General features: G+C 44.5%; 1 protein-coding gene across 2 annotated transcripts in view; it reads right to left on the reverse strand.

Annotated features, from left to right (window-relative positions):
* vip (vasoactive intestinal peptide) overlaps positions 1-27,931 on the reverse strand; it is a 71,074-nt gene that overhangs the window by 17,156 nt on the left and 25,987 nt on the right. Inside the window, exon 2 of one of the 2 annotated variants that reach the window (XM_070889064.1) lies at positions 21,138-27,145. The exons of the other annotated variant lie outside the window; for it this stretch is intronic. Coding sequence (XP_070745165.1) covers positions 26,616-27,145 — 530 coding nt within the window. The 3' untranslated portion in view covers positions 21,138-26,615. Of the gene's footprint in view, positions 1-21,137; positions 27,146-27,931 lie in introns of those variants that run through there. 2 annotated transcript variants of the gene reach the window in all.

Genomic DNA, 27,931 nt, shown 5'->3' on the forward strand with positions numbered 1-27,931 from the left:
CAGAGTGGCTTGCTGGGCCATTTCAGAGGGCAGTTAAGAGTCAACCACTTTGCTGTGGGTCTGGAGTCACATATAGGCCCGACCGGGTAAGGATGGCAGATTTCCTTCCCTAAAGAACATTGGTGAACCAATTGGGTTTTTACGATAATCTAGTAGTTTTATTACTGATACTAGCTTTTTAATTCAAGATTTATTTAATTAACTGAATTTAAATACGCTTTGAGGCCTTCTGTAACCAGTGGGCACTGAAGGAACTGGAGCGCTTCATCACCCCCAGAAACAAAATTGTGATTTGATTTGATAAGTTTTATTTAAATTTGGTTTAATTTGAGGTTTGTTGGTTGTGCCCTTGCTTACTAGTGATGGCATCAGCCATCAATCACCGAATTTCAACATAAAAGGTGTACTGGATAAATTTTATAAATTGAAAATACTCTTTATTCTGGGGGAGGTGGGACCTGTACAAGTTGGACGGGTTGCACTGCAACTGAGCCGGGACCAATATCCTCTTGGGGGGATTTTCTGGTGCTGCTGGGGAAGGTTTAAACTAGCATGGCAGGGGGATGGGAACCTGGAAATAGATTCAGTAGGGAGGGAAGTAAAGCTGGAATTAGAAAGCAAAAATAAAGAAAGTGAGTTTGAAGGAGAGAGGAAACAAGCAGGAAAAAAGGGTAAAAAAATTAATTTAAAGGCACTTTGTCTAAATGCAAGTAGCATTTGTAACAAACTAGATGAGTTAATGGCACAAATTGAGACAAATGATAGCTATTACAGAGACATGATTACAAGGTGACCAGGACTGGGAATTAAATATTATGGGGTATTTGACAATCTGGAAGGACAGACAGAAAGGAAAAGTAGGTGGGTAGCTCTATTGATAAAGGATGGAATCACTGCAATAGCGAGAAGCGATATTGGCTCAAATGATCAGGATGTTGAAACAGTTTGGGTGGAGATAAAGAATAATAAGGGAAAAAGCCATTGGTGGGTGTAATCTATAGGCCCCCTAACAGTAGCAACTCTGTTGGTTGGAGCATAAACCAGGAACTAGTGGGGGCTTGTAAAAAGGGAACAGCAATAATCATGGGTGATTTCAACCTCCATATTGGTTTGCACAAATCAAATTGGTCAGGGTAGCCTTGAGGAAGAGTTCATAGAGTGCATAAGGAACGGGTTGCTTGAGCAGTATGTAACAGAACCAACCAGGGAGCAGACTATCTTAGATCAGATGGAGGGCGAGAAAGTTGAATCTCTAACCAGCATACTAAGCTTAAATAAAGGAGACTATGAAGGTATGAAGGCAAAGTTGGGTAAAGTGGCCTGGGAAAATAGATTAACATGTAGGACAGTTGATGAACAGTGGTGTACATTTAAGGAGATATTTCACAACTCTCAAGAAAAATATATTCCAGTGAGAAGGAAAGGGTGTAAGAGAAAAGATAGCCATCCGTGACTAGCTAAAAAAATAAAGGACGCTATCCAATTAAAAACAAGGGCATACAAAGTGGCCAAAACTAGTGGGAGGACAGAAGATTGGGAAGCTTATAAAAGCCAGCAAAGAATGACTAAAAAAATAATTAAGAAAGGGAAGATAGACTATGAAACTAGCATGAAATATAAAAACAGATAGCAAGAGTTTCTATAGGTATATAAAAGGGAAAAAAACATAGAAACATAGAAAATAGGTCCAGGAGTAGGCCATTCAGCCCTTCGAGCCTGCACCACCATCAATAAGATCATGGCTGATCATTCCCTCAGTACCCCTTTCCTGCTTTCAAAATGATAAGAGTAGTGGTATTTCACCGGCGGCCGAGGCCTCCCACTTATTCGACACCTCTCATGTCATGTCAAAAGAGTGGCTAAAGTAAATGGTGGTCTCTTAGAGGATGAGACCGCGGAATTTGGGAACATGGAGATGGCAGAAACTCTGAACAAATATTTTGTATCAGTCTTTATGGTAGAGGACACTAACAATATTCTAACAGTGGATAGTCAAGGGGCTATAAGAGGGGAGGAAATTAACACAATCACAATCCAATCACTGAGGAGGTGGTACTCAGTAAGATATTGGGACTAAAGGCAGATAAATCCCCTGGACCTGATGGCTTGCTTCCTAGGGTCTTAATAGAAGTAGCAGCAGGGATTGTGGATGCATTGGTTGTAATTTACCAAAATTCCCTGGATTCTGGGGAGGTTCCAGCAGATTGGAAAACTGCAAATATAATGCCCCTATTTAAAAAAGGAGGCAGACAAAAGGTAGGAAACTATAGACCAGTTAGCCTAACACCTGTGGTTGGGAAAATGTTGGAGTCCGTTATTAAAGAAACAGTAGCAGGACATTTGGGAAAGCAAAATTCAGTCAGGCAGTCAGCATGGATTTATGAAGGGGAAGTCATGTTTGACAAATTTGATGGAATTCTTTGACGATGTAACAAACAGGGTGGATAAAGGGGAACCAGTGGATGTGGTGTATTTGAACTTCCAGAAGGCATTTGACAAGGTGCCACATAAAAGGTTACTGCACAAGATAAAAGTTCATGGGGTTGGGGATAATATATTAGCATGCATAGAGGATTGGCTAACAAACAGAAAACAGAGAGTCAGGATAAATGGTTCATTCTCTGGTTAGCAATCAGCAACTAGTGGGGTGCCACACGGATCAGTGTTGGAACCCCAACTATTTACAATCTATATTAACGACTTGGAAGAAGGGACCAAGTATAACATAGCCAAGTTTGCTGACGATACAAAGATGGGAGGAAAAGCAATGTGTGAGGAGGACACAACAAATCTGCAAAAGGACATAGACAGGCTAAGTGAGTGGGAAAAAAAATTGGCAGATGGAATATAATGTTGGAAAGTGTGAGGTCATGCACTTTGGCAGAAAAATCAAAGAGCAAGTTATTATTTAAATGGAGAAAGATTGTAAAGTGCTGCAGTACAGCGGGACCTGGGGGTACTTGTACATGAAACACAAAAGGATAATATGCAGGCACAGCAAGTGATCAGGAAGGCCAATGGAATCTTGGCCTTTATTGCAAAGTGGATGGAGTATAAAAGCAGGGAAGTCTTGCTACAGCTATAGAAGGTATTGGTGAGGCCACACCTGGAATACTGAGTGCAGTTTTGGTTTCCAAATTTACGAAAAGATATACTTACTTTGGAAGCAGTTCAGAGAAGGTTCACTAGGTTGATTCCGGAGACCGAAAATAATAAAATCAACAGAGGGCCGGAGTAGATGGGAGAATAGAAATCAGAAGTCAAAGGATTGGAATAGATCAGGCAATGGGATCAGCAGTCAAAGAGAGCTGGAGTTTAGAAAAATGAGAAGTGATCTCATTGAAACATATAAGATTCTGAGGGGGATTGACGGGTAGATGCTGAGAGATTGTTTCCACCAGGCTGGAGAGTCTAGAACCAGGGGGGCACAGTCTCAGGACAAAGGGTCGGGCTTTTAAGACTGAGATGAGGAGGAAGTTCTTCACTCAGAGCTGTGAATCTTTGGAATTATCTGCCCCAAAGGGCTGTGGATGCTCAATCATTGAGTATATTCAAGATTGTGCTAGATAGATTTTTGGAGTCTAAAAGAATTGCGGGATATTGAGATAGTGTGGAAAAGTGGTGTTGAGGTCGAAGATCAGCCATGATCTTATTGAATGGTGGAGCAGGCTCCGAATTCTTATGTAAGGAATGGAATAGATGGGACAATGGAAATCAACCAGTTCAGCTACTTAAAAAAAATGGTCGTCACATTATGTTAATGATGCTTTTTCTAATGTAAAAAAAATCTTAATAATCTCGAGGTGATCTTTTCGTGTCACAATGGGTTTATTTGTAAGTGGCAGGACTGAGGCTGCAATATGAGAACAGCTTTCTGAGGGAGATTTAATGCCCTTAAGAGGGGAGGAGGGAGGGGAAGTTAATAGGTAATTTAGCAAACCAAACTGGAAATGCGCTCGTTAGATTCATTAACAGGCTGAAGGGCCCAGATCCCTTGAATCGTGGGACGGGACGTCGGTCTGTGCGCAGTCAAAGTTAATCAGGAAATTGTTGTTAGGGAAATGATTCCGCTCACAGAATGGATAACATCACAGTCTCAATCTGTTTAGGCAGAATTAAGTGAATTACCCTCCAACACACGGGAAGCCTGTATATCATCCTGCGCGCTTTGATTTAAACCAGGGATCCAGATGAATTCTCTTAATTCATTTTGTCACGAATGCCTGCGATCTTCTGGCATTACATGGGAGGAGGGAGGTCCTTCAACCAGTTTCACTCAACAGTATTTGAAAGAACGACTTGCATTTATATAGCGCCTTTCGTGACCTCCGTGACTTTCCAAAGCCAATGAAGTATTTTTTGAAGTGTCCCATCACAGGCAGTCCCTCGAAATCGAGGAAGACATGCTTCCACTCTAAAAGTGAGTTCTTCGGTGACCGAACAGTCCAATATGGGAATTGCAATCTCTGTCACAGTTGTAATAGACAGTTGTGAAGGAAAGGGTGGGTGGGGAGTCTGGTTTGCTGCACGCTCCTTCCGCTGCATGCTCTCGGGACGAGACTTGAGATGTTCAGCAATCTCCTGGATGCACTTCCTCCATTTAGGGCGGTCTTTGGCCAGGGACTCCCAGGTGTCAGCGGGGATGTTGCATTTTATCAAGGAGGCTTTGAGGGTGCCCTTGAAATGTTTCCTCTGCCCACCTTGGGCTCGCTTGCTGTGTAGGAGTTCCGAGTAGAGCGCTTGCTTTGCGAGTCTTGTGTCAGGCATGCGAACAATGTGGCCCGCCCAACAGAGCTGGTCGAGTGTGGTCAATGCTTCGATGCTGGGGATGTTGGTCTGATCGAGGTTGCTAACGTTGGTGCGTCTGTCCTCCCAGGGGATTTGCAGCATCTTGCGGAGACATTGTTGGTGGTATTTTTCCAGTGATTTGAGGTGTCTACTGTATATGGTTCATGTCTCTGAGCCATACAGGATTGGAACTAAACTACAGAACCAGTGGGAACCTGCTCAACCTTCGTCGTCCCCAGGCCAGATCCAAGACCATCCCAACCTCTGTCGTCGAGCTACAATACGAAGACGACGCTTGCGTCTGCGCACATTCAGAGACTGAACTCCCAAGTCATAGTCAACATCTTCACCGAGGTGTACGAAAGCATGGGTCTTACACTAAACATCCGTAAGACAAAGGTCCTCCACCAACTTGACCCCACCACACAGCACTGCCCCCCAGTCATCAAGATCCACGGCGTGGCCCTGGACAACGTGGACCATTTTCCATTCCTCTGGAGCCTATTATCAGCAAGGGCAGACATCGACGACGAGATTCAGCACCGCCTCCAGTGCACCAGCACAGCCTTCGGTCACCTGAGGAAAAGAGTGTTCGAAGATCAGGCCCTCAAATCTGCCACCAAGCTCATGGTCTACAGGCTGTAATGATAGTGATGAAGTGTAGTCACTGTTGCAATGTAGGAAACGTGTCAGCCAATTTGCACACAGCAAGCTCCCACAAACAGCAATGTGATAATGACCAGATAATCTGTTTTTTTATTGGGAGAGAGAGAGGGGAAAGCAAAATAAACAGTACCCTTGCAAAACGCCTCCTTTTATAGAAATAAAAATGGAACTTAGGTGTGGTGGGGACGTGACATCTTTTCTCTTAGCAACACTTTGACCAACACACACACACAGGCAAAATACAGACACTCACACACACACATACAAAACGCACTAACATTCACAGAAAAAACCCCAAACGCATACCTTTACTTAAAATAAATAATTTTTTTTTTAAAGTGTTGCAAATGTGATCAATTCCAGTCACCCTTGTTTTTGTGCTCGTATCTAACCCGCAAGTACCCAAGGACGGTACATTCACTCTACAGATGATGGGAGACATGCACAGGAACCTATCATTTGTGCTAATACAAAAGCAAAATACTGCAGATGCTAGAATCTGAAATAAAAACAGAGAATTCTAAAAATCTCAGCGGGGCAGGCAGCATGGGTGGAGAGAGAAAGAGAGTTAACGTTTCGGGTCGATGACCCAATGGGTGTTGTGCCATTGTAGAGGATTCAGTGGCTATACTTTGTCCCTTTACCCCCCCCCCATTTTATCTCAGTGAGATACTAAGTTGCATCATTTGTGTACACCAGACACAGAGCGGAACACAGCCCAGTCATTTCTAACCATTAAAGAATCAGTTTAATCTCATTTGATGACTTCTCTTGTTTTCCTCCTCAATTGTTTAATTACATTTTAGACCGATTTTCTGCTTTGCTAGAATCGCAGCGCAGGTAGACTCGTTGCAAAACTCTCCCGCATGCTGTATTCTTACAAAACCTAATGCTTACAGCTGAACAATTCGTAACATGTTTCAAAAAAAACTTTAACAAACTCCTCGAAGTAATCAAACACTGAGGCCAAACTTAATGAGCATAATGCTGTTTAGGTAAACGATGTATAATTCCACTTCTGATAAAGAATTTGCTTTTAGATGGCATCTCAAAAATATTTCAAAGTGGCAAAAGCACAATACATGCAGATGAGAAAAGTCACCCGTAGAACCACACGACATCAGAAGGAGGCCATTCGGCCCATTGTGTCTGTGCCCCCCCCCAGCCTAATCCCACTTTCCAGCTCTAGGTCCGTAGCCCTGTAGGTTACAGCACTTCAAGTGCACATCCAAGTACTTTTTAAATGTGGTGAGGGTTTCTGCCTCTACCACCCTTTCAGGCAGTGAGTTCCAGACCCCCACCACCCTCTGGGTGAAAAGATTTCTCTTCAACTCCCCTCTAATCCTTCTACCAACTACTTTAAATCTATGCCGCCTGGTTATTGACCTCTCTGCTTGCGGAAATAAGTTCTGCTCAACTCCCCTCTAATCCTTAGAATCATAGAATCGTGGAACGCTTACAACATGGAAGAAGGCCATTCAGCCCGTCATGCCCATGCCAACTCTCAGCTAGTCCCACTCCTCTTCCCCTTCTCCATAGCCCTGCAAATTTATAGAATCATAGAATGAATAAATATAAGTGGTTTATACACCATGGTGTCCTGAGGAAAGAAGTGCAGTGAGAGATTTTTTGCTTCTAACTATCTAAGTATGAGCATGTCATGACGAACATGTTGTTGCTGTGTTTCAGCAAGCGATTTGTTCACATGTGTTAATCTACGAATAGGAGCCTGAAGTGACTGTGTGAGGGGATCAATTACTTTAAATCTATGCCCCCTGGTTATTGATCTCCCTCTAGTTCATTATTCCAAAGCTCCCTTTACAACCTTCAACTGAGTCTTGCGTCATCTCAGAACTCACACTTGCCCTCCTTGGAATCATGAATATGGGACTCACATCTATCTTACTGATGATAGGATGAGTCCAGTCAGGGCTTCAGGCAGCCATTTTAGAATTGAGCTCACTCTTTCAAAAATGCTGACTTTAACCGATATTCCCTCCTCCCCACTCCAACCCTTTGGAACGAGACAGTCACATTCAGAAGAGCACTGTTCACAGTTGTGTGCGAGTTCAAGGATATAACAAACAGAGGCTTAATGCAATGAATTCTTTACAAATTCACCATAAATAGGGGGTTAAACTGAGGACCTAATTTAGGGAGTTAAATTATGAGGACAGGTTGCATAAACTTGGTTTGTAATCCCTTGCGTTTAGCAGATTGGAGGGTGATCTGATCGAGATGTTTAAACTGTCGAAAGGATTCAATAGGGTAGATATGGAAAAGCTACTTCCTCTGGCAGGGGAATCCAGAACAAAGGGGCATAATCTTAAAATTAGAGCCAGGTCATTCAGGAGGGAAATAAGGAAGCACTTCTTCACACAAAGGGTAGCGGAAATCTGAAACTCTCTCCCAAAAAAGGCTGTGGATGCTGGGGGTCAGTTGATGCTTTCAAGACTGAGATTGACAGAGTTGTGTAGGGTTGGGGTACCCGTTATACACTTCGCCCAATGTTCCTTTCCATCAACTTCCAAAGGAAATTGTAGGAGGGGCAGGGCGTAGGTCTGCCAGTGTGTAGGTTTGGCTGAGCATAGAAGGGTTTGGTGTAGGTCAGACAGAGCACAGGGCCGGCAGGGTCTATGATGGGCGGGGCATAGGTCGGGCGGGATGCATGGTGGACGGGGTGTAGAACCGGCGGGGTCTATGATCAGTGAGGCGCAGGATGGGCAGAACATAGGTTGAGTGGGCAGCTGACTTGCCTCAGCAAAGAATGAAAATCAGCCCCGTTAACTGAGGTTGAAGCAATGTCCTAAACTAGGCACATGAACAGTCGCTTGGAAGTTGTTAATTGCAGCCCTTGGGTCAGGTCACCGAGCCAACCGATGAACAACTGACAAAAAGGCTGGCTCTGAAAAACAGCCTTCCCAGGCCTGTACGTGCAGAGGTCACAGGGTGGACTGACCAGGAGGGTACCGTACAATCAGCAATGGTGGGTGGAATGAAACATAGAAACATAGAAAATAGGTGCAGGAGTAGGCCATTCGGCCCTTCAAGCCTGCACCACCATTCAATAAGATCATAGCTGATCATTCACCTTAGTACTCCTTTCCTGCTTTCTCTCCATACCCCTTGATCCCTTTAGCCGTAAGGGCCATATCTAACTCCCTCTTGAATATATCCAATGAACTGGCATCAATAACTCTCTGCGGCAGGGAATTCCACAGTTTCTCCTCATCTCAGTCCTAAATGGCTTACCCCTTATCTGTAGACTATGTCCCCTGGTTCTGAACTTCCCCAACATCAGGAACATTCTTCCCGCATCTAACCTGTTCAGTCCCGTCAGAATTTTATATGTTTCTATGAGATCCCCTCTCATCCTTCTAAACTCCAGTGAATACAGGCCATATCGATCCAGTCTCTCCTCATATGTCAGTCCAGCCATCCCAAGAATCAGTCTGGTGAACCTTTGCTGCACTCCCTCAATAGCAAGAATGTCCTTCCTCAGATTAGGAGACCAAAACTGAACACAATAACACCGTTGATAATATAGCCCGGGTACGGGCTGTCAAAGAGGCAGAAGAGGAAGAATATGGCATAGGCAAGTGGGCCCACCACAAATCTGGACATTTGGGCATTCAGGGTACAATACAATGGGCATGAAATAGGGAGTTACATTTGACTACTGACGGTGTTAAACAGATCATAAACACCTGTGAAATTTGTCAAAAGGTGAAGCATTTTCCCCTACAACGACAACCCATATTAAGAGAGGGACTCAACCAGCACAAATATGGCAAGTTGATTATGTACGACCTTTACCATTGCAACAACGGTTCCAATATTTGCTCACTGCTGTTGATACCTATTCTGGACTTTTGATAGCTTATCCAGTGACTAAAGCGAATCAACAAAGTACGATTAAAGGACTGGAGAATTTAATCACATACTACGGTGAGCCAGCAGAAGTGCAGTCCGATAATGGGTCGAACTTCACAGGTCAAACAGTGCAACAGTGGGCGGTAGACAACGGGATCGATTGGATGTTTCACATACCTTACTATCCGCAAGCTGCAGGGTTAATAGAACACATGAATGGACTACTTAAGCAACAGATTAAAATATTAACTCCCACTAACACATTGCAAGGGTGGTTAAAGGTCTTACCACAAGCAGTGCACAATCTGAATTACCGACCATTGCGGGGGGCAACTCCAATAAGCCACATGTTAGGCAAAGTTAGTGTCCCTACTATTGAAAAAGAAAATCAGACTCAGGACACAGTTTGTGAAGGAGGAAAAGTGTGGGTGCAGTACCCCCAGAAACCCTTACAAGCAGGGGAAATCTTAGCGAAAGGAGAAGGAAACACTTATTGGGTGCTCCTGACTGGTCAAGATATTCCTCTCTGCGTTGACAAGGGTAAATTGATTAAACGGGGCTGAATTAGTATACTTATGCTTCCTCCCACAGGAATTCTGCCCAAAATGGCGACTTACCAACTCGTGCTGGCAAGTCTCTGTGTCTCGTTATCTGTGACTGTGCTACTTCCATCCTCAAACACAGCATGGGATGGCCGTACAGGGTGGCGGTTAGCTAACACTGATCGTACGCAAGACAATTTTACCTGTCCTTCCGGGCAAGCCTGCACTATAGGACACTGGAGCAGCACTTGTGACGCATGTGGGTACTGGGGAGGCCCAGGACAGGTGCTATTAACAGTAAGCACGGGGGCCAACATCATGTTATCAATCAAGTGGCAAAAAGATATGACAATGATATGCAATGTGCTCTCCAATGTGTCGTTATTGCTCAACGTCACATGGTTAAGGAGTTGGGCCCGCAACATTACGTCAAGCAATGACACTATGTCAGACAAAATTAAGTTAAATGCGTCTCTATGGTATGGATGTACAAATGCCTCTGTAATCACTGGTAGGGATTATGGGCCACTTTTGGTTAATGTGTGTAATTAAGCATTCTAAGAGCCCCATGGATCATTTGCAACGGCTACACTCTACATGTACACCTGTGCTTACATCCCCACCCATGTTAAATCTCACACTACAAGTCCGATATGTGGACAAGCCGTCTGACACTTGTAATATAACAACAATTAAAGCAAATCTGAAAGCGTCAGTGAGACAAAGGCATGATATATTAGCCACAATATTAGGAGGCGTAGGAACAGGAATAGGAGCATTAAACTCTATGGATATCGAGACCTTACAAAACAAAATACAAAAGGTAGGGAGACTCACTGGAGATGCAATTCGATTGCGAAATGCATGGGACAGAGGTCTCACAGGACAGATGTTTTCTAGTTGGCTGTCGGATGTAATGTGGTGGGAACACATAGATAAAACTACTCAAGAGATAGGGAGTGTCACCGGGCGACAACAAGAATTAGGTCATCACACGCAATAGTCGGAGCAAAATATTCCACTTCGGCAACAGAAATCTAGGGGTAAAACCTGATATGCAACATACACATTGTGATGACCAGGGGTGTAACTTTACTATGGGAATATCAATATCACAAAAATCAACATTTGGTGCCAGTTTATAGTGCTTCCTCACCTGTATGGCCAAAATCTGTGGGTACCCGAGTTCAAGAGTGGATGGATTGATGCTAGCAATAGAACTCACCAAGCTCAAGATTGTCAAATATGGCCTTTCGGTATTGTGTGTCCTTTGCACGCACCTGTGTTTGAACCATGCTCCCTATAGCATACAGTGGGAACATGTATTTGGACACTTGTACCATACAATGATACAATTTTACATGAAATCGGACAGAATCATGTTTATATTACTAGTGTCTATCCCATTTATCTTGACGGTGCCCGTAAAGATCCTCCTCTAAATGCTTGCTTTAAAGATGTGTATACCATATATGACCTTCATTCTAAAAGGTCATATCGATTGGGACGATGGAAAAATGTTGTGCGCCATCGCACCGTCCTAGGCATTACTAACCTTCCTCCCACTGTAGACCTAACTCGTTTAGCTCAATTTCTAAAAGATAACCAAAAGGTCACTGACAAATTGAGCAAACGAGGGCGTACTCTTCATACTCTGCAAGTTGCTATGAGTTACAGTGAAAGCACCTTGGTCAGAGTTGCGACAACAGTCACTGACCTTACGGTACACCATTGGTGGGACATCTTTTACGGATGGTCCCCAAAAACATCCGCCGCTTTGAAGCTGTTAATACATCCTATCGTTGTTTTACTCGTCGCGTTATTACTGATATTACTGCTTGTATGTATTCTTTGGTGTAGATTGCGGGCATTGCTTGCACATACTCAACGTGTAACTGATGCATTACGCCTTCAACTCGATTATATTACTTGGAATGTCTAAATATCAAAGGTGGATTGTATTGTATATGGTTAATCACATAGGGTTAATTATGATATTCCGACATTTACAGTGTATTTCTGCTTCATGCCTCGTGGAATGTTGTCGATGCAGAGAGAGAGAGAGAGAGAGAGACCTTGATGCGCACACCATCTTGTTTACGGGACGATTGGCGCCCCGAGGTCTCATGCTTTGTGGAAGAACAGCTGGGGCCTTACAAATTAGGAGTTGGCCATAAGCCACATGAACCCATGTTTGTTCAATAATATAAAGGAACAGAACTGTCCAGTAGCTCTTTGAACTTCACCTTGGACCGTGATTCGCGAGCGGTGCCGGGACCCCCAAGGCTCCTGACCAGCCATCGTTGTGGAGTTCCCGACGGGCCGAAGGCTGTGAGCTTTGTTGCATCTTATCATACTTCCCTTTTCTTCGTAAACTGTATTATGTTTTTTTTCTCTCAGTAAATGGTGTTTTATCTTTACGTCATTTGTCTTGTCTCTTATTTAACATTCATCCCGAACCTGGGTCTATTATTATCGATCCAAAACACTCAGTAACTTTCATACTGATTTTTGTGTAGTATGAAGTTTAATTAATTAAGTCCAAGCCATTACTACAACTGAGTGTGTGTAATCCAACATTTAAAGCAACGAAACAAAAAAGAGTAAGAAAGCAGTCCAACAAAGGACAGCAGAGTGCTGAGCTGCAATCAGTGTTATGGTGCACCCCTTATCTCTTGGAGTTTTGGATTTCAAAGCTGTAATCTGAAGCATTGCAGCTGTGGTAGAACCTGCACAACGTGCCTAAGTGATAGCTGAAATGCAAGTGGTGAGCAGGTCTGGTGGTTCCTGATGTTAAAAGGTTGAAACAGAATTGTGCATTGCTTTAAATTTGCGGAGACTGTACAAGAAGCTGGACCTTGTTTCCTGAGGCAGACCCCCTTCAGGATTTTCAGACTCAACTTTCATCTCGATCTTTCACATGTGATTTTTTTTGTTTGATGTGGTGATTATTTTTGTGTTTAACCTGTTGAAATACACCAGTGCTGGGGAATTGCCAATCTGTCAGATGCCACCTCCTCTATGGACATTGTCCCAGGAACTCATTGGTTGCACACAGATTAACGTTCCCTCTACGCTGCCCCGTTGAGCACTCACTCCCAGTCAGTTATAACATGAATTTGATGCAGGATAAAGCTCCCTTCACTCTACACCAATCTCAGCTAGACCTTTACACGTCTGCTTCCATTTCCCACACTGTCAATCACTGTAGCTAATTAATGGATGTCTTTGTGGGTTTATAAAGAAAGAACTTGCATTTATATAACGCCTTTTACAACCTTAGGACATCCCAAAGCACTTTAAGTACATTTAAGGCTACGTAGAAAGAAAGATTTTTTGCAATCGCACAATGCTTGCATACACTATCTTAGCAAAGTTTAAAATAAATAGGATGAATGAGGAAGTCAAGCCCCTGGAAGGCACCATTACTGGTGGACTAGATGTGGAAATCCCACTTAATGTCCAAGGAGACAGTGAGCCCACAAATTTCACTAGATGAAGGACAAAGGCTGGAGCCACCAATCTTTTGCTGGTCCCTTCTTTCCAATGGGAAGCAAAGAAAGAACTTGAATTTATATAGCGCCTTTCACGACCTCGGGGACGTGCCAAAACGTTTCACAGCCAATGAAGTACTTTTGAAGTCTAGTCACTGTTGTAATATAGGAAATGCAACAGTCAATTTGTGCACAGCAAGCTCCCACAAACAACAATGACATAAATGACCAGGTAATGTTTTTGACATTGGTTGAGGGCTGAATATTGGCCAGGACACTAGGGACTTGGTTGAGATTGCTCAGGAACATTTTGCATGAGAGGAGATCTTCATCCAAATCAGTCTGGCTGCATTCAGACTAATGGATTAGGGAGTGTTTTTCTAAGGCTGGGGTAAGGTACATTGATGTGATAGAGAAGGGAGGGCTTTTCTCTGCATTGGTGATAAAATTAACTTATCATTTCTCGTGTACGGTGAGACATCTCAGAGCACTGTACAGGGTGGTTCGGTGGACAATGAGAAGGGCATCAGCAGGAGGGACAACAGGAAGAACCATTGAAGGTTACAATGCAGAAGCAGGCCATCCGTCTATCAGAATTTGCTTTTAGTTGGAACAACTCAATACTAATCCCACTCCTCTGTTCTCTTCTCATAGCCTTGTATCTTCAACCTAATAAACCCCTTCATCATTTTGACAACTTCCATTAAACCTTCTCAGCCTTCTCTGCTCAAGTGGAAATAGTTCCAGTATCTCAAGTCTCTCCTTTCTAACTCCTGTCTAATGTCAGTTAGTGTAATATTATGGGTAAACTCTGACATTCATAATTGAAAATCTAATTAGTGAACTAGATGCATGGGTTAATCAAGAACAGTCATTGCTGGTTTGTTTCAATACTGGGAATAATTCTGTTAATGCTGCCACCATTTTTTCCTTTCTCCTGAAAATATAACCAGGAATATTACGTTCTCTGTCCTGTTCACACCTAAGCTGTCATTGCTACACATCACACCCCTCCATAGTTATTAATGGTACTAACTCTCCAAATTAGTTTTTAATGCATTCTGTATTCAAACCAGATTCCAATTTTCTCAGAATGCTGACCCTTGTTCTTTCTTTTACTTTTCCCGTTAACCTTTTTAATGCCCCTTGCCCTTGTCGCACAGTGAAGAGAGGGGACGAAATAAAAGCCTTCCTATTATGCTTTTGAAGGCAGGAAGGAGGGCGACAAGAGAAAAGACGATGAGAAAGGAAGTTCCAGAAGGTGTGAGCACGATGGCTGAAGGAATTGTAGTGTAGCGGCTATATTATTGGGCTGGTAATCCAGGGAACATGAGTTCAGATCCCACAATCGCAGAGTGAGAATTTGAATGCAGTTTAGAAAAAGTCAGGAAATGAAAAGCTGGTATCAATAAAAATGACCACTGGATCGTATTAAAAACCCAACTAGTTTCTTCATGGAAGGAAGTTTGTCTTCTTGTCTGGGCCTATATGTGACTCCAGTCTCACACCAACCTAGTTGACTCTTAACTGCCATTTGAAGTGGCCAAGTAAGACACTTAGTTGTTTCAAACCACTGCCGCCAGCTTCTGGTGGAAAATAGCAATGGGCAGTAAATGCCGGGCATGCCAGCAACGCCCACATCCTGAGAATGAATAAAGGAGTAGATGCCCCAAGAGAGCAGAGAGTGCTGGCAGGGACATATAGCTGAAGGAAATCGTAGATGTGTGTAGGAGCGATCCAAAGGTGAGTATTAACATTCAGCCTCCAACTGGAAACAGAAAAAAATAAATATAGGTGAATGAAAAGAAATACCAGCGAGGTGATTCTGCGATTGCACGCTTCCAGCAAAGAGTCAGACCAACAGGGCAAGCAGGTTGGATACAGAGCTATGATAATGTAGTCCCAATTCTCTGACCCACACTTCCTTCTAAAGCAGCTTCCTGATTGGAGTGTGGGATTGTAGAATTGCCCCTAGAAGGTCAACCATGGCCTATAGCATGGTGTCAGCTGTGGTTCAGTGGGTAGCACACTTGCCTCTGGGTCAGGAAGTAATGGGTTCAAGTCCCACTCTAGGGACTTGAGCATATAATTCTAGGCTGACACTCCAGTGCAGTGCTGAGGGAGTGCTGCACTGTCGAAGGTATTGTCTTTCAGATGAGATATTATACTGAGGTCCTATCTGCCTCCTCAGGTGGATGTAAAATACACCATGGTGCTATTTCGAAGAAGAGCAAGGGAGCACTCCCAGGTGTTCTGGCCAATATTTATCCCTCAATCAATATAACAAAAATAGTTTATCTGGCCATTATCACGTTGCTGTTTGTGGGAGCTTGCTGTGTGCAAATTGGCTGCTGCATTTTCCACATTTCTACAGTGACTACTCTCCAAAAGTATTTAATTGGCTGCAAAGCACTTTGAGACATCTGGTGGTCATGAAAGGTGCTGTATAAATGCAAGTCTTTCTTTCTTTTACAGCGGAGCAAACTTTCCACTCGTTCTGCCAGCAGGTCGCATGGATAAAGAATCACCCTGAAGTATTTATTCATTTACATGATGATTTGTACCCATTTCCCATTTTCTGCAGGCATTTGTGCGAAAACCGTATCTAACAAGGGAAATTAGGGATAGTGTTAAATACAAGGAAAAGGCATATAAATTGGCCAGAAAAAGCAGCAAACCAGAGGACTGGGAGAAACTTAGAATTCAGCAGAGGAGGACAAAGGGTTTAATTAGGAGGGGGGAAATAGAGCAGGAGAAGAAGCTTGCAGAGAACATAAAAACTGACTGCAAAAGCTTCCATAGATATGTGAAGAGAAAAAGGTTAGTGAAGACCAACGTAGGTCCTTTGCAGTCGGATTCAGGTGAATTTATAATGGGCAACAAAGAAATGGCAGACCAATTGAATAAATACTTTGGATCTGTCTTCACTAAGGAAGACACAAATAACCTTCCGGAAATACTAGGGGTTCGAGGGTCGAGCAAAAAGGAGGAACTGAAGGAAATCCTTATTAGTCAGGAAATTGTGTTAGGGAAATTGATGGGCTTGAAGGCCGATAAATCCCCAGGGCCTGATAGGCTGCATCCCAGAGTAATTAAGGAAGTGGCCCTCGAAATAGTGGATGCATTGGTGATCATTTTTCAACATTCTATTGACTCTGGATCAGTTCCTATGGACTGGAGGGTAGCAAATGTAACAACACTTTTTAAAAAACGAGGGAGAGAGAAAATAGGGAATTATAGACTGGTTAGCCTGACATCGGTAGTGGAGAAAATGTTGGAATCAATTATTAAAGATGAAATAGCAGCACATTTGGAAAGCAGTTAATCAGTCCTAGTCAGCATGGATTTATGAAAGGGAAATCATGCTTGACAAATCTAGAATTTTTTAAGGATGTAACCAGTAGAGTGGATAAGGGAGAACCAGTGGATGTGGTGTATTTGGACTTTCAAAAGGCTTTTGACAAGGTCCCACACAAGAGATTAGTGTGCAAAATTAAAGCACATGGTATTGGGGGTAATGTACTGACGTGGATAGAGAACTGGTTGGCAGACAGGAAGCAGCGAGTCGGATTAAACGGGTCCTTTTCAGAATGGCAGGCAGTGACCAGTGAGGTGCCACATGGTTCAGTGCTGGGACCCCAGCTATTTACAATATACATCAATGATTTGGATGAAGGAATTGAGTGTAATATCTCCAAGTTTGCAGATGACACTAAGCTAGGTGGTGGTGTGAGCTGTGGGAGGAAGCTAAGAGGCTGCAGGGTGACTTGGACAAATTAGGTGAGTGGGCAAATGCATGGCAGATGCAGTATAATGTGGATAAATGTGAGGTTATCCACTTTGGTGCGAAAAACAGGAAGACAGAATATTATCTGAATGATGGCAGATTAGGAAAAGGGGAGGTGCAACGAGACCTGGGTGTCATGGTACATCAGTCATTGAAGTTTGGTATGCAGGTACAGCAGGTGGTGAAGAAGGCAAATGGCATGTTGGCCTTCATAGCTAGGGGATTTGAGTATAGGAGCAGGGAGAGCTTACTGCAGTTGTACAAAGCTTTGGTGAGGCCACACCTGGAATATTGCGTTCAGTTTTGGTCTCCTAATCTGAGGAAGGGCGTTCTTGCTATTGAGGGAGTACAGTGAAGGTTCACCAGATTGATTCCCGGGATGGCAGGACTGACATATGAGGAGAGACTGGATCAACTGGGCTTGTATCCACTGGAATGAGAGGGAACTCATAGAAACGATAAAATTTGGACAGGATTGGACAGGTTAGAGGCAGGAAGAATGTTCCCGTTGGTGGGGAGTTCCAGAACCAGGGGTCACAGTCTAAGAATAAGGGGTAAGCCATTTAGGACCGAGATGAGGAGAAACTTCTTCACTCAGAGAATGGTTAACCTGTGAAATTCTCTACCTCAGAAACTTGTTGAGGCCAGTTCGTTAGATATATTCAAAAGGGAGTTGAATATGGCCCTTGCGACCAAACGGATCAAGGGGTATTGAGAGAAAGCAGGAAAGGGGTACTGAGGTTGAATGATCAGCCATGATCTTATTGAATGGCGGTGCAGGCTCGAAAGGCTGAATGGCCTGCTCCTGCACCTAATTTCTATGTTTCTATGTTTCTATGTTTAAACCCAGATTACACCCACACCTAGATTACCTCTGGTTTAGCTCTTGCCAATTTGGTTTAGCTCTTGCCAATTTGTGTCCAAATTCTCTGTGTTGAGGTAAGTGGGTTATGCCCCATACAAGGAAAGAGTATGAACTCCATATTGGTCAAACAAAACCCGTCCCTTTAAGTGGATTTGCCAATAGTTTGGTTGGGAGCAGGTCAGAGGCTGGGTAACTTTGAAGGTATGAGGCGTGAATTGGCTAGGATAGATTGGCGAATGATACTTAAGGGGTTGGCTGTGGATGGGCAATGGCAGACATTTAGAGACCGCATGGATGAACTACAACAATTGTACATCCCTGTCTGGCGTAAAAATAAAAAAGGGAAGGTAGCTCAACCGTGGCTATCAAGGGAAATCAGTGATAGTATTAAAGCCAAGGAAGTGGCATACAAATTAGCCAGAAATAGCAGTGAAACCGGGGACTGGGAGAAATTTAGAACTCAGCAGAGGAGGACAAAGAGTTTGATTAGGTCAGAGAAAATAGAGTACGAGAGGAAGCTTGCAGGGAACATTAAGACGGACTGCAAAAGTTTTGATAGATATGTAAAGAGAAAAAGGTTAGTAAAGACAAACATAGGTCCTCTGCAGTCAGAATCAGGGGAAGTCATAACAGGGAACAAAGAAATGGCAGACCAATTGAACAAGTAATTTGGTTCGGTATTCACTAAGGAGGACACAAACAACCTTCCGGATATAAAAGGGGTCAGAGGGTCTAGTAAGAAGGAGGAACTGAGGGAAATCCTTATTAGTCGGGAAATTGTGTTGGGGAAATTGATGGGATTGAAGGCCAATAAATCCCTTGGGCCTGATGGACTGCATCCCAGAGTACTTAAGGAGGTGGCCTTGGAAATAGTGGATGCATTGACAGTCATTTTCCAACATTCCATAGACTCAGGATCAGTTCCTATGGAGTGGAGGGTAGCCAATGTAACCCCACTTTTTAAAAAAGGAGGGAGAGAGAAAACAGGGAATTATAGACCGGTCAGTCTGACATCGGTAGTGGGTAAAATGATGGAATCAATTATTAAGGATGTCATAGCAGCACATTTGGAAAGAGGTGACAAGATAGGTCCAAGTCAGCATGGAGTTGTGAAAGGGAAATCATGCTTGACAAATCTTCTGGAATTTTTTGAGGATGTTTCCAGTAGAGTGGACAAGGGATAACCAGTTGATGTGGTGTATTTGGACTTTCAGAAGGCTTTCGACAAGGTCCTACACAAGAGATTAATGTGCAAAGTTAAAGCACATGGGATTGGGGGTAGTGTGCTGACGTGGATTGAAAACTGGTTGTCAGACAGGAAGCAAAGAGTAGGAGTAAATGGGTACTTTTCAGAATGGCAGGCAATGACTAGTGGGGTACCGCAAGGTTTTGTGCTGGGGCCCCAGCTGTTTACATTGTACATTAATGATTTAGATGAGGAGATTAAATGTAGTATCTCCAAATTTGTGGATGACACTAAGTTGGCTGGCAGTGTGAGCTGCGAGGAAGATGCTGTGAGGCTGCAGAGTGACTTGGATAGGTTAGGTGAGTGGGCAAATGCATGGCAGATGAAGTATAATGTGGATAAATGTGAGGTTATCCACTTTGGTGGTAAAAACAGAGAGACAGACTATTATCTGAATGGTGACAGATTAGGAAAAGGGAAGGTGCAACGAGACCTAGGTGTCATGGTACATCAGTCATTGAAGGTTGGCATGCAGGTACAGCAGGCGGTTAAGAAAGCAAATGGCATGTTGGCCTTCATAGCGAGGGGATTTGAGTACAGGGACATGGAGGTGTTACTATAGTTGTACAGGGCCTTGGTGAGGCCACACCTGGAGTATTGTGTACGGTTTTGGTCTCCTAACTTGAGGAAGGACATTCTTGCTATTGAGGGAGTGCAGCGAAGGTTCACCAGACTGATTCCCAGGATGGCGGGACTGACATATCAAGAAAGACTGGATCAACTGGGCTTGTATTCACTGGAGTTCAGAAGAATGAGAGGGGATCTCATAGAAACGTTAAAAATTGTGATGGGTTTAGACAGGTTAGATGCAGGAAGAATGTTCCCAATGTTGGGGAAGTCCAGAACCAGGGATCACAGTCTAAGGATAAGGGGTAAGCCATTTAGGACCGAGATGAGGAGAAACTTCTTCACCCAGAGAGTGGTGAACCTGTGGAATTCTCTACCACAGAAAGTAGTTGAGGCCAATTCACTAAATATATTCAAAAAGGAGTTAGATGTAGTCCTTACTACTAGGGGGATCAAGGGGTATGGCGAGAAAGCAGGAATGGGGTACTGAAGTTGCATGTTCAGCCATGAACTCATTGAATGGTGGTGCAGGCTCGAAGGGCCGAAAGGCCTACTCCTGTACCTATTTTCTATGTTTCTATGTTTCTAATCTGCGGCAAGTGTCTCACCTCCTGACTTCCCAAAGCCTTTCCACCATCAATAAGGCATATGTCAGGAGTGTGAGGAATACTCTCCACTTGCCTGGATGAGAGCAGCTCCAACAACACTCAAGAAGCTCGACACCTTCCAGGACAAAGCAGCCCGTTTGATTGGCATCCACCACCTTCAACATTCACTCCCTCCACCACCGGCGCACCGTGGCTGCAGTGTGTACCATCGACAAGATGCACTGCAGCAACTCGCCAAGGCTTCTTCGGCAGCATCTCCCAAACCCGCGACCTCTACCATCTAGAAGGACAAGGGCAGCAGGGGCATGGGAACACCATCACCTGCTCATTCCCCTCCAAGTCACACACCATCCTGACTTGGAAATATATCGCCGTTCCTTCATCGTCGCTGGGTCAAAATCTTGGGACTCCCTCCCTAACAGCATTGTGGGAGCACCTTCACCACACGGACTGCAGCGGTTCAAGAAGGTTACTCATCACCACCTTTTCAAGGGCAATTAGGGATGGGCAATAAATGCCGGCCCTGCCAGCGATGTCCACATCCCATGATCAAAAACTCTTAGTTTGGTAATGGGTGTCTGCAGGTGATGGACATCCCAGCTGAACTATCTAGACAGTATTTCTATTACTGAAAATTAAGGCAATGATTCTGTACAAAGAAAAAATAAGGACACAATAATTCAATTGAAGAAGGATTTACAATAACAGGACAATTTTCTACCATTTTAATGATTAAAATAAATGCAATATTGCAACATTAAGGAGCATTCCTTAAAATACTGATATGGAAAATGAAAACTCTTCAAAATCCAATTCCATTGAACCAAAATGTGTTTAAGGGGAACTATTTTCATGGCAGGATGTATTTCAGGTTTGTAGTTTGAAGTTTATGGCTAATATTATAGTGTTGACACTATTCTTGATCTTTGAGTGTCTTTATTACTATATACTAGTGTTTATTTCAGTGTCACAGTACGCGAGCTGAGAACTTACTAAAAGCACCCAATCCAAGGAGATAGTTATTTCCCTCCTGACTCAGGGGAGATAAGAACATAAGAATTAGGAGCTTGATTAGGGCATACGGCCCCTCGAGCCTGCTCCGCCATTCAATAAGATCATGGCTGATCTTCGACCTCAACTCCACTTTCCCGCCCAATCCCCATATCCCTTGATTCCTCCAGAGTCCAAAAATCCATCTATCTCAGCCTTGAATATACTCAATAACTCAGCATCCACAACCCTTTGGGGTAGAGAATTCCAAAGATTCACAACGCTCTGAGTGAAGAAATTCCTCCTCATCTCAGTTTTAAAAGCCCGACCCCTTATCCTGAGACTGTGCCCCCTGGTTCTAAACTCTCCAGCCGGGGAAACATCCTCCCAGCATCTACCCTGTCAATCCCCCTCAGAATCTTATACATTTCAATGAGATTACCTCTCATTCTTCTAAACTCCAGAGAGTATACGCCCAATCCACTCAATCTCTCCTAATAGGACAGCCCTCTCATCCCAGGTATCAATCTAGTGAACCTTTGTTGCACCGTCTCTAAGGCAAGTATTTCCTTCCTTAGATAAGGAGACCAAAACTGTGCACAGTACTCCCGGTGTGGTCTCAGCAAGGCCCTGTACATTTGTAGCAAGACTTCCTTACTGTTGTACTCCAACCCCCTTGCAATAAAGACCACGTTAACAAGGTAATTTCTCTCTGATCCGGGGGAGAATGTCATTTCCCTGCATGTGTCGACAGGCTACGGGTGAAATATGAGAAATGGGAGGTATCATTGGCTCCAAGATAGCTCCTTGTTACTGTGTTCCATGCTTTAAGATTGTTGGTTAAAGCAAGTAAGGGGTAACCATTCTGACTGCAATTCTCTTGATGACAACATGCAGTTCCTTCCCAGTGCATTAAAACACAGCATCAAGGGATGGTATGGAGAGAGCAATAAGTGTGCAATTATCCCCTTTCTACAACTGTAAGGAATCCCTGACAATTCAGCAGAATATACTGATATACAGACAACTCAGCTCACCTATTTGCCCCTGATAGCACCGATGTTACACTATGCAATTTTATCATACATTGGTATCGAATTCCCTTTATCTGCTTTTTTATCAGAGTCGATCGCCTATCGAAACCTATTAAAATAAATAGGTTAAACTTGCGGGAAGATTACAGAAGGGTTATGAGGAACGGGCGGGGAAGTGGAGCTGACCCCAGGATCAGATCAGCCACGATCTTATTAAATGGTGGAGCAGGCTCGAGGGGCCAATGGCCTACTCCTGCTCCTATTATGTTCTTATGTAGTCAGGAATTTGATACAAACGTAAATTCTGCATACAATAATTTCTGAGCTATGATTAATTGGACAATGAAAAGTATTTACACAAATGTTTGCCTTCGTTACAAGCAAGTCACAATTCTCAGATATCCTCCACAACCTCAAAGACTGTTTCTAGTATATCTGTGGTAAAATGTTTCTGAAAAGTACATCATCATAGGCAGCCTTTCGATTTCGAGGAAGACTTGCTTCCACTCTAAAAGTGAGTTCTCAGGTGACTGTACAGTCCAATAAAGGAATTATAGTCTCTGTCACAGGTGGGACAGACAGTCGTTGAAGGAAAGGGTGGGTGGGACTGGTTTGCCACATGCTCCTTCCGCTGTCTGTGCTTGCTTTCTGCATGCTCTCGGCAATGAGACCCGAGGTGCTCAGCGCCCTCCCGGATGCTCTTCCTCCACTTAGGGCGGCCTTTGGCCAGGGATTCCCAGGTGTCGGTGGGGATGTTGCACTTCATCAAGGAGGCTTTGACGATGTCCTTGAAATGTTTCTTCTGCCCACCTGGGGCTCGCTTGCCGTGTAGGAGTTCCGAGTAGAGCGTTTGCTTTGGGAGTCTTATGTCAGGCATGCGGACAATATGACCATCCCAACGGAGCTGGTCGAGTATGGTCAGTGCTTCGATGCTGGGGATGTTGGCTTGAACGAGAACACTGACGTTGGTGCATCTGTCCTCCCAGGGGATTTGCAGGATCTTGCGGAGACATCGTTGGTGGTATTTCTCCAGCGATTTGAAGTATCTACTGTTACATGGTCCACGTCTCTGAGCCATACAGGAGGACGAGTATCACTACAGCCCTTAGACCATAAGCTTGAAGCCAGATTTGAGGGCCTGATCTTTAAACATTCTCTTCCTCAGGTGACCGAAGGCTGCGCTGGTGCACAGGAGACAGTGTTGGACCTCATCGTCGATGTCTACCCTTGCTGATAGTAGGCTCCCAAGGTATGGACAGTGGTCCATGTTGTCCAAGGCCACGCTGTGGATTTTGATGACCGGGGGGCAGTGCTGTGTGGTGAGGTCAGGTTGGTGGAGGACCTTTGTCTTATGGATGTTTAGTGTAAGGCTCATGCTTTCGTATGCCTCGGTGAAGATGTTGACAATGGCTTGGAGTTCAGCCTCTGAATGTGTGCAGACTCAAGCAAACTTGCAGTGAAACTCATCTTCAACACAACCTCCTTTCCTGTTCAAGAAGGAAGAAGAACCAGAGAGGTCATATATCATGATGACATCTCTGTGATCTATGTCAGTGCAGTACTGAGGGAATGGTGCACTGTCGGAGATGCCGTCTTTCGTTTGAGATGTTAAACTGAGAGGTCTTGTCTGGCCTCTCAGGTGGACGGAAAAGATCCCACAGCACTATTCGAAGAAGATCAGGGGAGTTCTCCCCGGTTTACTGGCCAACATTTATTTCTCAACCAACATCACTTAAAAAATACAGATCATCTCCTCATTTTCTCATTGCTGTTTGTGAGAGCTTGCTGTGCGCAAATTGGCTACATTGCAACAGTGACTACACATCACAAGTAATAAATTGGCTGTGAAGTGCTTTGGGATGTCCTGAGGTGGTGAAAAGCACTATATAAATGCAAGTTCTTTCTTTTTCACAAAGACAGGGCCCCATTAAAGAATGCAGTGTTTATACGATCTACTGATTAATTGTCACGGTTAAATTACTGAGTTAGATCTGGGATCATTAATGAAACCAATAATTCACCTGTCACCACTCTACTTGCTTCAGCAGTTCGAGATTTGTAAAGAAGGTGCCAATCCAATTCACAGGGACACAGTTTCTCAGCTGTAACAGTAACCTCAACGTCATTTACTGAGCACAGAAGCTGTTTCCTGAGGGTGAGGAGCATTCCTCACCAGCTTTAAAACTTGCCAAATATTAACAATGGTTCTATGGAAATCTATTATTCTATTGTTATTCATGCTGGGGGAAGAAAGCTTTGCCTCTAAATGTCAACAAGGAGCATTATCCATTTACAATCAGCAGAATAAAGCTCCATCTGCAATACCCCATTGATTATCTACAATACCTTATCGATTATACCAAGATTAGGGTTTATAGCATGGATTATATGTAGAGTAAAGCTCCCTCTACACTACCCTAGTGTAAATCTCCCTCTACACTACTCAGGGTCAGGTGTATCATGGTTTAGATGCTAGTTGAAAGCTCCTTCTATACGGTTCTAGTGAGCACCGCCAAGTCAAGTGTATGATTGAACCATAGAAGGATACAGCACAGCCTGTGCTGGTTCTTTGGTAGAGCTATCCAAATTAATCCCAGTCCCCCTCCTCCTTCGCCGCAGCCCTGCATCTAATTATGGGTTAGACACAGAGTAAGCTCCCTCTACACCACCCAACAATTGCCCCTTGCCCCAATTGGAGGCAGTAACCTTCTGGGGCCGGGACTTTTACTGCCCGGCCCGGAGGTCCCTCTCCCCCCGCCGATGCGGAATTGTGCCATGCACCCTTTAAAGGAAGCGGAGCGCAGTCTCCGGCACTGTCTCCGGCGCTCCGCTTCCTTTGAGGGGTGCTCCCGGGGCGGTAGCGTGGTGCCGAGTCCAGCGCTATGCGGAGCAGGCCAGCTCTGCGTAGCACTAACGCATTACAACGCCCCTCCCCTTCCGTTAAAGGGGAGGGCCGTTGTGCACTCTGCAGGCCCTTTGATGGCCGCCAGTGGACCACCAGTGATGTGTTAGACCGGGCCAGCAGCTCGGCACCCAAAGCGAGTGACATTAGGGCCGCCATTGTCGGCTGACAGATAAAGATGGCGGCCCGGGTCACTAAAGGCCTCCTCTTTAAATCAGTCCCTGGCAGCGGATATCCATCAGCTTCACAACTCACAAAGCTGGCGTTGACATCCGGCCGTGCCGGACTCGTGGCCCGCATGGCGCTGCCAAGACAGCGCCCCCAAATCTCCGGGGCAATTTCCCGGGCGTTGGTAGCACCCCTCTCTCCAGGTCGAAAATGCCATTGTGCCCCGTTAGTGCCCCACGTAGGCGCTAACGGGGCTATAAATTGGGGCAATTTTGCCCCCAATGTGTCTTAACTCCAAATCTTAGAAGGATGCCCTATGTTTCAAGAGTCTGAATTTTTTTCTCCCACACCAGCCATCCTTCCCCACAGTGCTTAAGTGTAATCAGTTGTAGGCTGTCAGCTCACTGGGATTGGGATTGAGGCTATCCAACACTTGTCTCAGTTAGAACCTTACAAGTAAGAGAGGGAGACTTTCCTTTGGTGAGTTTGGGCTGGATTAAGACGCAAGTTCTATGTGTATTTAACCTATGCATCATCCATCCCCTCAATGGATTACTTTTGACTGGATCAGTATTTATTGCACTGTCGGAGGTTCCGTCTTTCAGATGAGATATTAAACCGAGGCCCCACCTGTCCCTCAGGCAGATGTAAAAGATCCCATGGCACTGTTGGAAGAAGAACAGGGGAGTACTGCTCCGTGTCCTGGGGCCAATATTTATCCCTCAACTAAAAGAGATTATCTGCTCATTATCACATTGCTGCTTGTGGGAGCTTGCTGTCGCGTTTCCTACATTACAATAGTGACTACACTTCAAAAAAGTAATGAATTGGCTGTGAGGCACTTTGGGATGACCTGAGGTGATGAAGGTCGCTAAGGAGTGCAAGTCGTTCTTTCTGTGAACTGAAAATATTAGTATCAGCTGATTTCAAGATACTTGTCGTGTTGTGTGTTTTTGCAAAGTCAGTAAAGTTTCCAACCAATACCTCCCAAAATATAAACATTAAATTCCAAGAACTGCGAATCCATTGAGGCCCAATTGTTGAGGTGTTGGAACTGCCCGTCCTGGTGATTGGCCAGAAAGACGTCATGCAAGTGTCTCTCTGGCCGGTTCCACGACAAACTTGTAAGCAGGGGGCGGGGTCTGAGACGAGTGACAGTCGTAGTGCCGGCCCTCTGACCAGTGCTGCTCCTGGTGGCCCAGGCTGCAGTTGAGCGTGGACGAGGTGTCGGTGCGCAGTAGGGTGGAGGACGATTGCAGCCCGCCCAGCTCCCCCACCAACGGCCCCTGGACGAAAGGGTGGAAGGTGGAGGCCCGGAAACCGGCCTTTCTGCCATAGCTGTCGCCTGGGTCCTGGGAGCCCTGCCGCTGGAAGGTCAGGGTGCTGGCCAAGGCCAGGTTGTTGTCGCCGTGCCTGTCGTAGCTGTTGCTGCGGTAGAAGCCGGTCCTGGTCAGCATGATGTTGTGGTTGGAGGAGCGGGGGCGACGACTGATGGCCGGTGAGATGGAAGCGCTGGCCTGCTTCCTGCGGGACAGGCAGGCAAACATGATCCAGAGGAACGTGCCAATTGCGATCCCAATCACGACGGACAAGGAGAAGGACAGGATAATCCCCTCTAAGTCAAAGAGAAAACAAATATGAGTCAGAAAGAACTTGCATTTATATAGCGCCTTTCGCGATCTCAGGACATCCCAAAGCATTTTACAGCCAATTAAGTACTATTTGAAGTATAATCACTGTTGTATTGTAGGAAATGCACAATTTACGCACAACAAGCCCCCACAAATAGCAATGAAATCATGGCCAGATACTCTGTTTTTCAGTGATGTCGGTTGAGGGATAAATATTGGCCCAGGACACCGGGGAGAACTCCCTTGCTCATCTTCCAATAGCACCATGGGATCTTTAATGTCCACTATAGAGAATAGACAGAGCCTCGGATTAACGTCTCATCCAAAAGATGGCACCTCCGACAGTGCAGCGCCTCAGTACTGCACTAGGAGTTTCAGCCTGGATTACGTGCTCAAGTGGAACTTGAACCGATGGCCTTCTGACTCAGAGGCTAGAGTGCTACCCACTGACTTTAAATCTGAGTCGTTCAACTTTGTGTTATGGATGGGAATTGTAAAGCAATAGCTACATGTGAATGTTAGAAACAAGAATTAACTTGTATTTATAGTCTCTTTCATGTCCTCAAAGGCCATCACCGCCAATGCATTATTTTTGAAGTGAAGCCACTGTTTTGTAGATAACCGCAAAAAACAATTTGAATCTACAACCCTCTGACTCATAGATGAGACTGTTACCAGTGAGTGAAAATGACATTTAGAGTTAGCGTGTTATTCACGCAAGCACACACACACACACACACACACACAGATAGATACACACACACAGATGC

The sequence above is a fragment of the Pristiophorus japonicus genome, chromosome 9, assembly GCF_044704955.1.
Source record: "Pristiophorus japonicus isolate sPriJap1 chromosome 9, sPriJap1.hap1, whole genome shotgun sequence".
Taxonomy (NCBI): Eukaryota; Metazoa; Chordata; class Chondrichthyes; family Pristiophoridae; genus Pristiophorus; species Pristiophorus japonicus.